Source organism: Anser brachyrhynchus (assembly GCF_964034855.1).
Source record: "Anser brachyrhynchus genome assembly, chromosome: 3".
Taxonomy (NCBI): domain Eukaryota; kingdom Metazoa; phylum Chordata; class Aves; order Anseriformes; family Anatidae; genus Anser; species Anser brachyrhynchus.
The window spans coordinates 307,894-319,457 of NC_137696.1; the positions used below are offsets into that span (position 1 = coordinate 307,894).

The following is an 11,564-nucleotide window of genomic DNA, read 5'->3' on the forward strand; positions in this document are numbered from 1 at the left end:
CAAAAACCAACCCTGAATAACTCTCGACATTGCAGAAGCAAGTCCCAAGAATGTGCCCGTAGAAAAAAAAAAATTGGGATGGCAACAGAATTCATTTCAGAAGAGTCTTTTGAGGCAAGACTTCTTGCAGCCTTCCAGTAACTCACCAACAGAAATACACTTTTGTTATCAAAGATCTCTCTGCATTACAGTTTGCGACGTGCCAGTTTCACACATTTTCTAACCCAAGACCAGCTTCTCGATGCACCCCTCGAACGCAAGAGAACGGATTTAGTCTATGCTGCCTGAACTGTACTTTCCTCAGTCAGAAGGTAATATGGTTCGTTCCGGAAAGCATCATTTTTCAGTAACAACCTTCCCCACAGGGGCCAAACATTACGTTAACCAGCCCAGGAGATACTCATGCTATTTCATACATGACGATAACAGGGCAGATACTTGCTATATTCAATTCCTAAAGCGAGCCTCCTTTGGCAAAAGAAAACGCTATTTATTTATTTATTTAGATTTTTTTTTTTTTTTAAACAATGCCGTGGGTTGCTGCTTTCAAAGGCCTCTCTGTCTTCTCTGATGAAGACATCTCTCATGTAATTATGGAAGCTGCAGCTGTTTCCACTGACAAGCTCTCAAAGTCCTGGGCTCACTAACCTGTGACAGCCGTAATATCCAATTGCAGGTGACGGAATATTCTAGTTCTGCTCATTTCCTTTGAGGCCCAGAAAAGCTCATGACAACAGGAGTACCATGAAAGGACCCATAATATTACCTTTATTTTCAGCTTCTTCTAAGTCCTTCTCGTTTGCCAAGAGAATTTCTTCTCTCTGATCAGGTAACAAGTCAGCAAGACGATAATCAATCTCCGCTCTCTGAAAGAGAAAAGTTTCTGAACTGCATCCTTATATGAAGTCCGTGGTGTTTGACATCTGGCTCACTTCAGCTCATTTCTACTGACACATCTTCTCGCCGTCTTGACTCCCTGGATGCTTGGAGCCAGCTGATTTTTTCCAGGACCCATTTGTGTTATAAACCTGTATTTTAAGGCTTGCCACGTGTTCCCAACCTTAAAGAGTGAGCACATACTGTTCTCTCACCTGCTCAGGCTGCAGAGCTGCCAGGGTCCTGCCACCAGCTCGAGCCCTTTCACCCTGCTGCTCTGCTGGAGGGCCTGCCAAAACAAACAAACAAACAAAACACAACCACAAGACACGCAGACAAAGGTTACAGCCCATGTGGGAGGAAACGAACGCTAACCTTTCATCTTCCAACTCTTTACTCAAAGCAGGAAAACAGGTACGGTCCTAATAGACATATCAAAGAAATTCACTGTATGCCAGAACAGGAAAATCTGTATCAGATACCAAAATGCTGCCACGGTCCCCGAGCACAGCCCTTTTCAAGGCATCACGGAGATTCAGCAAGATCATCCAGGTCATAGGGGACAAACAAGCTCGTATCAAAGCTGCACACAGCTTGTATCAAAGAGACTTGACAAAGAGCAAAAGAATACAAGGACGGCTAAATCTCAGGAGAGATTTAGGAGAAAACTGAAAACAGGGAGGCATCCTTTGAAAAAGTTTAATTAGACAACTAACGAAAAGAGAAAAGATTGCAAAACAACACGGGAATGTACAAACAGCGCTGGAAGCCAAAAGCGGCCTGAGTAACAGCTTGCAGAATAGCTGCTCTCTCCACGCCTCTCCCTGTGCACACTGAAGGGTTCCTACGGAAGAAAGGTTTTCTTCTTGGCGTGGATATCAAAGAACCTGTCTCAAACTGAAACGATACAGAACAAGTTTTGAAACAGAAGCAGAAGTAACAAGTCAAAAGGCTCACGCAGCATTTCACTAAGGAGTTCTCAAGTAGCTCACGGATAGGCTACGTTTTCATTTTTAACTCTCTTGAAATTGTCTGTAGGACAGATGACTTGAAATGTGACTAATAGGCCCGGACTTCTATTTCAGAAGCGTCCTACAGAAATTGCCAGAGCAGGAATTCCCACATTAAGGAAAATAACAGGAGGTAAGAAAAGAACTAGCGGACACTTGATTAAGAAGACTTAATTAAGGAGCGTTAAAACAGCTTTTTAAAGCGAGGTCATACTTTATAAAGTAGAGCGTATTTTCGTGTTCTTTGAAAAAAAGTGACACACGCGAGGAGATAAGAGTTCATTTTAAAAAGGTACCTGAGTATTTCAAGTGTGTTTTGGAAGACAGAAGACAAAAGAAAGAATGGGAGTAACCACGTTCCATGGTAGAGGAAGGGTCGCAGTAAGATTTCACCTTTACTTTTGCTGTTCACCATATTTGTAATCGTCTGAGACGTGGGGTTACAAGATGAAAAGCTTTATAGCTGATACAAATTTATTGCAGTAGGACAAAGTGAAAAGCGCTGATATCGCACTTTTTCCCAGAAAGGAACTTCTCGGAAAAGGAGCTAAGTTTCCTGGTGGACGCCAACTTGAACACGAAACAGCAATGTGCCTTTGCTGCAAAAGCAGCTGAGGGTATCCTGGGTGGCATTAGGCAAAGTATTGCCAGCAGGTCAAGAAAGGCGATCCTCCGCCTCTGCTCAGGAACGGTGAGGCCGCACCTGGAGTGCTGGGCCTGGGCCTCCCAGTACAGGAGGGACCTGGACACACTGCGAAGAGTCCAACGGAGGGCCACGAGGACGGTAAGGGACTGAAGCACCTTTCCTATGAGGACAGGCTGGGAGAGCTGGGACCGTTCGGCCTGGAGAAGAGGAGGCTTGGAGGGGATCTCATCGATGTCTGTAAATACACGAAGGGAGGGTGGAAGGAAGACAAAGCCAGACTTTTCTAACTGGTACCCAAGGAACAAAAAAGGAGGCAACAGACACAGGCCGAAACATAGGATGTTCCCCTCCTGTGGTTTCCTGAACATCAGTAAATACTTTTTCGCTGTGAGGGTGACTGAGCACTAGCGTAGGCTGCCCAGGGAGGTCGTGGAGTCACGGTCTTTGTGAGGTTTCAAAACCTGTCTGGACGTGGTCCTGGAAAACCAGATCTGGGTGGCTCTGCTTGAGCAGGGGTGTTGGACCGGGTGACCTCTGGAGGTCCTTCCGACCTCAACCAGCCTGTGATTCCTTTGCAGCCGCTATGCAACCAAATAGCAAGCACAATTCAAAGCAGATAAACGTGAAGAAATGCAGAGGCAAAAGGGGAAATCAGGCCTCGGTACTGCACATAATCCTATGAAAACATCACCCCAATGCTCATCAGCGTCGAAGAGCAACTTACACGTTTAAGCTTTTGGAAAAGGCCTAGGAAAGGCAACAAGAAACATCACCAGTCTGATCAAAACTCAAAGTTAGCCTTGCTATCTCATAAACTGAAGGTTCATTTGCATCTTGGATGCTACACAGAATTTTATTTTTGCCTATCTTAAAAAGGTCACAGTAGAATAAAAACAGTTTCAGCCAAGAGAAACAGGGATCGCCAAACTTTTGGAACAGTTTCTGTAGAAAAGGACTAAGAAAAAACCTTTTTCATGTGACAAAGAGACGATGAGGGAAAAGACGATGTCTCATATCATAGAAGTTGAACAGAGATCGATCACCCGTGTTCTCTTTCCATACAGAAGGCGGGGGCATCAAAAGCTAGCAGGAAGCAAACTTCAACGCTCCTCCTGCCCACAAACACACACAAAATAAAGGAAGCAGTTCTCCACATAGTGCTAGCTCCAGAGTTTACGCACAATACCTAGTTAAGGCTCGTGACTGCTGTGACCCACGGATGCTAAGTGTTTACATGGGTTCAAAGGATATGGCCGATTTTTACAAGAAACACATTAAGCGTTTTTATACTCAAAGGCATTGGCTTGTCTTAAAGTGCAAGTCACAAGTATCGCTCTATACTCGTTCCATTCTGCTAAGACCACCGATCTTTGGTCTGACTTTCTGCGGCCCTTGTTACATTGTCACAGCAACACAGAGGCAGGAAAACATTCCTGCATACGGTAACAAAAGACCGAGTCATTAAAAGAACTTACGACAAAAACCCAAACTACACACTATCTTAGTTCAGCCGTACATTCTATATGCACGCTTTCACCCTGGAATCTTCAATAATAGATGATAACCTCTAAGACTAAAAGCAATACAAATTCTACCCAGTTCTTTGAATGCAAGTCTGATGCAGCAAGTCATCAGCTGGAAGGAACCCGAGCAGAGGATTCAAGATGTTCTATTCCAACATTAAAAGTTACCTTTCAAAAGCCGTTTGTCAAGCAGAGCGTAGTTTCCCATTTGTTGAACAGGCAGGCCTAGCCAAATTTTGACCCTAAACTTCCAGGAAATCTCTACAGCTCCCAATGTACATGTTACTTCCGTACTCACCTGCAGGTTTTACCTCTGAAAAAAAAGTTCCAACTTTCTTCCCTTCCACAACACCTGTGATGACATGACCCGAGATCTTTGGGTGGGTTCCACTTGCAATCACTGCAGAGGTGCCTCCTTGGAGGGCCCACAGAGCTGCTTTCACCTGCGATGAAGGATAGAGCCAGTTCCCGAAAATGCACTTGTTATTTGAATCCCCATGCTCAACACGAATTCTTGCTCCACTTTGATCACTTATGTTTCCCACCTGGGATTTGGTTCCAAACGTCACCGATTGTTGGTCTCCTGGGTAGGATATGTCAGTGAGCTTTGCATCATCGGATCCAGGAGGGCTGTCAAAGAGTCCTGAAATGAATAATAAAAAATTGTTAATGTTACATATCTTCTGTTCCAAAGCTCACCAGGGAAAAATAACTAAAGCCTTTGAGGCTAAAAACCTGTATTCCACTCTACAGGATTCAAAACTTCCACTGAACCCTCCTTTTGTGGAACTGAAAGGATGAAACACTAACATGCAGGCTCAAGATGCGTAACTTCACCGGAATTGTAGCTAGTGTGAGGAAACAGAATATCCACATGCTGAATAGCATCACGTACGCTGGGAAGTACCCACACTTCAGTGAGGTTAGAGAGAAAACCGGAAAGAAGTTTCCAGCTTTTATACGGTTCAGAATCAGGGCTGACACACAAGAGTGCACAACTGAACAAAGGACAGTCCTCTTCACCTAAAATCTCAGATGATATTCCCGAATGCTGTGTTGTACACTGATAAACCGGGCAACTTAGAAATATGTATAAAGGCTAACTATTGAGTTCTGCAAAGAAAGGACACAAGACTATAGACACACACTTATTCATTTTAAATAAATATTGTACTTTTATTTAACTATGTTCTGAGTTGAGCGATACTTCTGTTTACCTAACATGTAAACCCTAAACTCTACCGCCAAACTTCCCAGAAGTTCTATGCGAACAAACACGTCACAGATTAAAGCGCACAAGTGAAGAGTACCTGAACTCTTCCTTTACAGCTTGGGAAGGAAAGGACACTTCTTTCCATAAAGAAGATACCACAGCAAATGAATAAGCTGTGAGGAAATGGGAGCGGTGTTTTCGTTTGTTTTTTATTTTTATTTTTTTATAAGTTGTTTGGACTACCATTTTTGTTATTTTTTTTTCCTGAGGCAGTCATTTCAACTAGAATCAACCATGAAATCCATCTGAAACAGCTGGAAGAAATTGTGGTTATGAAAAGCCAACCTCCTTCCTTCTCGGGGCCTACAATATGGACCAAAGTCCAGAAGCCACCGAAGGAAACACGTCTGGAGATGATAAAAAGAGTACGTGATTTTGTTGATGGCCTGGTGTGAAACTGTACCTACCACCTTCCTCTTTCCAGAAAAGTACCTTCAACATCAACAGGTGACAGACTTCACGGCAGCACAGCTCACAAGACTAGACCACTATCAGCCACACGTCTGGGAGACAGAAAAGCTAGCAAGCTCCAGGTATCTGGAAAGCAATATCCAGGACATGTAAAGTACCCATAAATCACTGAAAGACAGGATCCACTGCCGGAAGAAGCAAACGATTGTAGAATAGCGTTCGGCTTATATGCAGGGAAAGACTATGTATTTAGAATCAGGAGCGTTACTCATGACTATATACAATTCCGAGGAGCTAGCCGAAGTACCGTAGCGTCCACACAGGGCGTGCCTTCCAATCCTTTTACCGGCTTTGTTGCCCTCCTCTGTACGCTTTCAGGGATCTTAACGTTCTTTTTATATTGTAGAGCCCAGAATCGCACACAATATTGAAGGAGAGGCTTCGCCAACGCTAAATACAGTGGGAGAATCACCTCTTTTGACCAGCTGGCTACACTGTGTTTAATATATCCCAAAATACTAGACGATAACCCGTGCTTCTGAATCCTCTAGCTATCTTCCCAGGGCCCTGAAATTTATTTTGATTGAACACAGACTTCTTGCTGCAAACTTGTTGGTACCCACGTGAAAGAGCAGGAGTAGGGAATAATCTGAAGTTTGAACTAAGCTCGTAAGCTCGCTAGCAATGTCCCTGATCCAAGCCCCAGGCAGGTAGAAAAGCTCTCGGTAAAGATGGTCTGATCTGCAGATGGGAGCCTCTGTTCCCTTCAGAAGGCAGTCACCTGTGACTATAACCTGGCACTATTTCTTCACAACGCTGGCCTTGATCTCTCGATCACTCTACAATTCCACGAAAGGAATTGCCTCCCAAGTCGTTCTTGACTGACCACAACTAGCGTTCCATAAAGCCCTGCAAGCACTTGTTCATTGTTTCTAGGATAATTCTTAAAGCTGAAGCGGGAGGAAAAAAAAAGAAAAAGAGGGGGGGGTGGGGAAGAAGCACAGCCATTCCTTTCTTCAGTAATGTGAGCAAAAAGCTCAGGCGCTCGGCAACAACAGAATCGTAGAATATCCTGAGTTGGAAGGGACCACCGAGGATCATCGTTAAGGACCACCGAGTCAAACAACGCGCTTTGAAAGACAAAACGCAGAAGAACCTGCACGTTATTTAATCTCAGCTGTAGAGTCACGTGTATTTGTACCCGCTCATTCCTTCACCTGCCAGTTTATTGTGCTACAGACGCTACAGAACACACAAACTGCAAGGTTACTACTACCTTTTGTAACCGATGCGACCTTTGGTAGGGCTAGCCGTCTAAGAGAGCCACCAAAATCCCCTTCACGCCCGGATTTCACCCGGAGGTCGCTGCGACTTACCCGGACAGCTGGGACAGACGGGCTGCTCTTTCTCCTGGGAAACCTGCGACTGCAGCACGCCAGCTGCAGCTTTCCTCCCTTCAGCTGCCGCGCCACCTTCGCTCGGCGACAAACCCCGCGGGGGTCCCAGCGGCGGGGAGCTGCTTCTGCCCTGGTGAGCCGCAGGGAAAGGAGAGAGCCGGCCGTCAGCGCGCGGGGGGAGGAAAACCTCCGAGGCGCAGCCCGACGATCGAGCGCAGCGAGGACCCGCGCCCGGCCGCCGCAGCCCCCACCCCTCCCGGCCCGACGCTCCGGGGAAGCGCCCCCGAAGGCTCTCGCTCGCCTCACCGCCGGCAGCCGCGCTCGCAGCCAGCGGCAACCTGCGCCTCCCGGCGCGCACGGCCCGGCCCCGGCCGCGGCCCCGGCTCGGGGAAAGACCGGCCGCGCGCCACAGAACTACAGCTCCCAGCATGCCGCGGGACGGAGCAGTCCATCCGCCCCAGAGGGGAGTCGGCCAAGCGCACGCAACCGCCCCCCCCCGCGCCGCTTCGCCCCCCTCTCCCCCAGCCCTCCGAAGCTCCGCGCAGTGCAGACCCCGCCGCACGCCCGGTCCGCTCCGCTCCGCTCCGGCGCCGCCCCCGCCCCGCACAAGGGCCGTTTCCGCAGAAGCCGCCGACCGCGTGGCGCCCCAACCGCCCGCCGCCTCGCCGCCTCCCGGCCCGGCCCGGCCCGGCCCGGCGCCGACCACCAACCTCGTTGCGGCACCGCGCCGCGGCGGCCCGGCCCGACAGCTTCCGCCCATAGCGCCGGCAAGCCCTGCACGGCACCTCCGCCCTGCGTTCCTCCGAGCCGATCACGGAGCGTTTCCGCCCTGAGTTAAGGCTAGCCGTGACGCCACTTCCGCCCTCACTGTCCAGCCAATCACGGCGCCGCTTCCCTGTGGGAAGGCGACCCTGAGGCTGCCCCCGTGCTGCCTTTTTATCTATTTATTTATTTATTTATTTTTAAAGAAGGCGCGGGTGTTCTTGGTCCTCTCTCGTCAAGTCTGTCTGCGAGAAACATCTCAAATAATTTTCTTGACACGCGATCTTCTGTGAGGCTATTTTATTCGCGGTTGCAGTGGCGGGCGTCCTGCCGATCAGGAGCGCATTGCAGTAAGCACAGCATCAACTTTTATTCCCTGTTCCCCGACGCCTGATCCCCTCCCCTGTATGTACCATGTATGTACAATTTTACTTCTTTTTCAACCCTTTAATTTCTCCCTTCGTATTTCCTTTTTTTTTTTTTTTTCCCCTTTCTTATGTTTCAGGAACCTGTGATCTTTGTTTTACCGTGCCCACGCTGCTCAACCTGTTTTTCCTCAAGCTTCTGCCTTATTTCGGAACAGTGAGGCCGCCTACTGTCCGCTTACCCACGTGGCGTTTCTCCTCATTATGACTGCACAACTACCTCGGAATACAGAAAATTAGTTCTCTACTGCAAAAACACAACTTAGTTTCTCACAGCTCCCTCCTCTCCTTTCCTTACTCCTACTGTTGTTTTTGCACCTCTTCACGTACCGCGCTCTTGAGTTTCTCCAACGTTAAGGCGCAATAGTCTTCTTCGGATGTCACGGGGGATGGGAGGCGTACAACGCCATTATTTTTACAATACCAACAAATAGTTGTTTGAGCCAATTCTGTTCAGGTAACCACGAAGTTAGTTTCTCCCACATGTTTCTAAATGCCCAGGAACTGTCATCTTGAGCTACTCTATGTAGGATCTTTCCCCCCCCACGCCCCCCAGTATACCTTTTTTTCCCCCCAAATATCAGTCAAATCCGTCCCGTTTGATCTACATCTATACAGCAACTAGCATTAATTACAGTGCACGCTCCTCCTTATGAGGTTATTAATGAATCTAATACTATTCGATTCTACGGTGCTATTTTTGCAAACTTATCAAACTTATTTTCTAGTTCTTCAGTTATAGCGGAGATATTTGCAATAGCTTTTTCTAATTCACCCACCCCTCACCGAGGTAAAAACCACCTTGCAAAGCTGTGAAATACTAGAGAATTTTACTAGAGAATTGTCTGGAGTCCGCTTAATCCTGCGTGTGGTCTCAAGGGGGCTTTGGCTTTGTGGGTCTTCAATAATAGTCACGTTTGGAATTACTGCCTCCAGGGTGCAAGCTCCCTTCCATCCCAGGGGCAACACCTTCCTGGCTTTATTGCCACGTAGCCAGTACCACCTCTCGCCATTTGGGACAGGCCATCCAGTTGCAGGATTCTCACGTCGCATCTGGCACGCGCTATGTATATTAGCGCTCCTGTGGCTACCATATTTGGTGCAGCGTGGATTATTCCCTGCGTGGATAATTCCACACCCAGGGTCAGTACTATCGCCCCCTGAGTTTCTATCAATGTTGTTTAAAAGGCACCTTCGATAACACGGTATATTGTAGCCAGGATTACGCGCAGGGAGCGTGAGAAACACTCCGTAGCCAGTAGCTTAGGCTCAGGCGAGGATCTCAGTGAAGTAGTAATTTATTCGCGATCGCAATGGCACGCGTCCCACAAGCAGGAGCGCGCCTACTAGTCACACAGTACAGTTTATGTACTTTCTTTCTCGACGACCGGGACCCTCCCGTGTTTCCCCACTGACTGGGTATTCCGGGTTCACAACCTATCCGACGCTTCACAGACACTACGTGGCCTTCAGTTGCCGGCCTGTTCAATTTCAAATTTCTTTTGACTTTTTTACTGTTTGAAGCGGTAATGTTTCTTCACTGATCTGACTTGACACCGTGATTTTCACCTAGCTGCTCTGAGGAGTCCGGTTGTCTGCATTTTACAAGGTTGTCCGTTAAGCTTTCTTATCACTGCGAGCCTATCTCAACACCGCATTCCTTCCCTCTAAACAACGTAACTCTGCAAAAACAACATTTTTATTCCCACAATTCCCCCCTTTTCTTCTTTATAAATTGTTGATTTTTGCAAAACTTTTCTCTGCGGTGTAATTTGGTAGATCTCTTCCTCTTCTTCACCTTCTTTGCTTTCCATCCCCTCTAATATCATCGCCTTACGTGAGTAAGGTGGTGGCTCCACGGTCATTTGTTTCAACAGCGCAGTTTCAGTGAGCCGCTGTACCAGTCCTTTTACACAGGGGATAATGCAACAACCAAGGGCCGTCAAAACTCCTGCTACTACGATCAAGGATACAGATACGGACGCTACGGTCCCTTTCCATCTAGCCAACCGAAACTGCGAACATCCCGTGACGGAACGGCCGGTTCCTAATTACTCTGCCAATTCACTGGCAGGCGCCGGAACCCCCTTCAACGCCCCGCTTACTGCGCCACCCTCCGCGCCACTACTGCCGGCCATTGAAGCGCAGCGGCGCTCACTCAACCTCGCACACACGCACCCCCTCCCGCGCCCACCACCCCCACCTCACGGCCGCTGCTCCACCGCCCGCCCCCGCCCTCCCGGGGCTCAACCCGCCGCTCTGGCCCACTCTCGGGCGCTCCGCTCGCAGCCGCGACCCCCGAGCGCCCCGCCGCCGCGTCGCCGGGGCCTCCCAGCGGCCCCTTCGGGCCCCCGCGCGCCCGATTCGCTCGGCCCCGCGCCGAATTTGCATGCCCCGCCCCCGGCACCGCCTCTCCCTCCCCGCGGCTCGCCGCCCGCGTGCCCCGCCCACCGAGCCCCTGCGCCCGACCTCCGCTCCGCGCTGATTGGCGCAGCTCGGCCTCCTCTGGGCGTTCGCCCCGCCCCTTCGCCCGCCCCCCTCCCCTCCCCTCCGGCGTGATTTGCATGCCCCGCCCCTCTCCCCGGAGCCGCGCCGCCGCCCGCCGCCTCATTGGCCGGGGCCCCGGGCCGCCCGCCCCGGCGGCACCGAGCAGCGCCGCGGGACCTGCGCGCGGCCGGCCGGGCCGGGCCGCTCTCGTCGGCAAGGAAGGCCCGGGCGGCCGGCCGGGCGCGGCAGAAGGGGGAGCGGAGCCGCCGCACGAGGAGGGGCTGCGAGCGCTGAGCGCGCTCGGGCCGGAGGGGAGACGCTTTGTCTGCTCCGGGAGCCGGGAGGAGACGCGACCGGGACGGCGACCCGAGCTGGCCGCGAAGGGGCGTCCGGAACTGGGAAGGACGGCCGGGGGGCGGCTGCTGCTCAGGAACCGGCCGGGCAACCGGACACGCGCGCGGCGGTAGCTTTGCGTGTGCGTACACGCTGTTGTCGTTACTTTCTCTTAATTTGCTGTCCTATTAAACTGTCTTTATCTCAACGCGCACGCTTTACCCACCCCACCCCCGCTTCTCCCGCCTTTCCCGGAGCGGGGGGACTGGAGGAACGGGGCGAGGAAACGGCTGCGCGGCGCTGAGCTGAGCTGTGCGGCAGGTTGAAGCTCGGCAGCCGGAGAGGCTCCCGCTGCCCCGGCATCGCGGCCAGACCCCGTCGCCTTCCCCTCCCCCGACAGCTGAAGCTGTTCTGTGTTATG

At 50.4% G+C, this 11,564-nt stretch overlaps 1 protein-coding gene across 1 annotated transcript; it reads right to left on the minus strand.

The window, feature by feature from the left end:
* Positions 1 to 493: 493 nt before the first annotated feature.
* LOC308192790 (uncharacterized protein) lies at positions 494 to 10,188 on the minus strand (the record flags this gene model as incomplete). Its single annotated transcript, XM_080586702.1, has 7 exons — positions 494 to 866; positions 1,092 to 1,165; positions 4,367 to 4,698; positions 7,116 to 7,266; positions 7,443 to 7,550; positions 7,847 to 8,031; positions 10,161 to 10,188. 7 exons carry the CDS (start codon positions 10,186 to 10,188, stop codon positions 785 to 787), a joined length of 960 nt encoding a protein of 319 aa, XP_080442828.1. The 3' UTR covers positions 494 to 784.
* Positions 10,189 to 11,564: the final 1,376 nt, after the last annotated feature.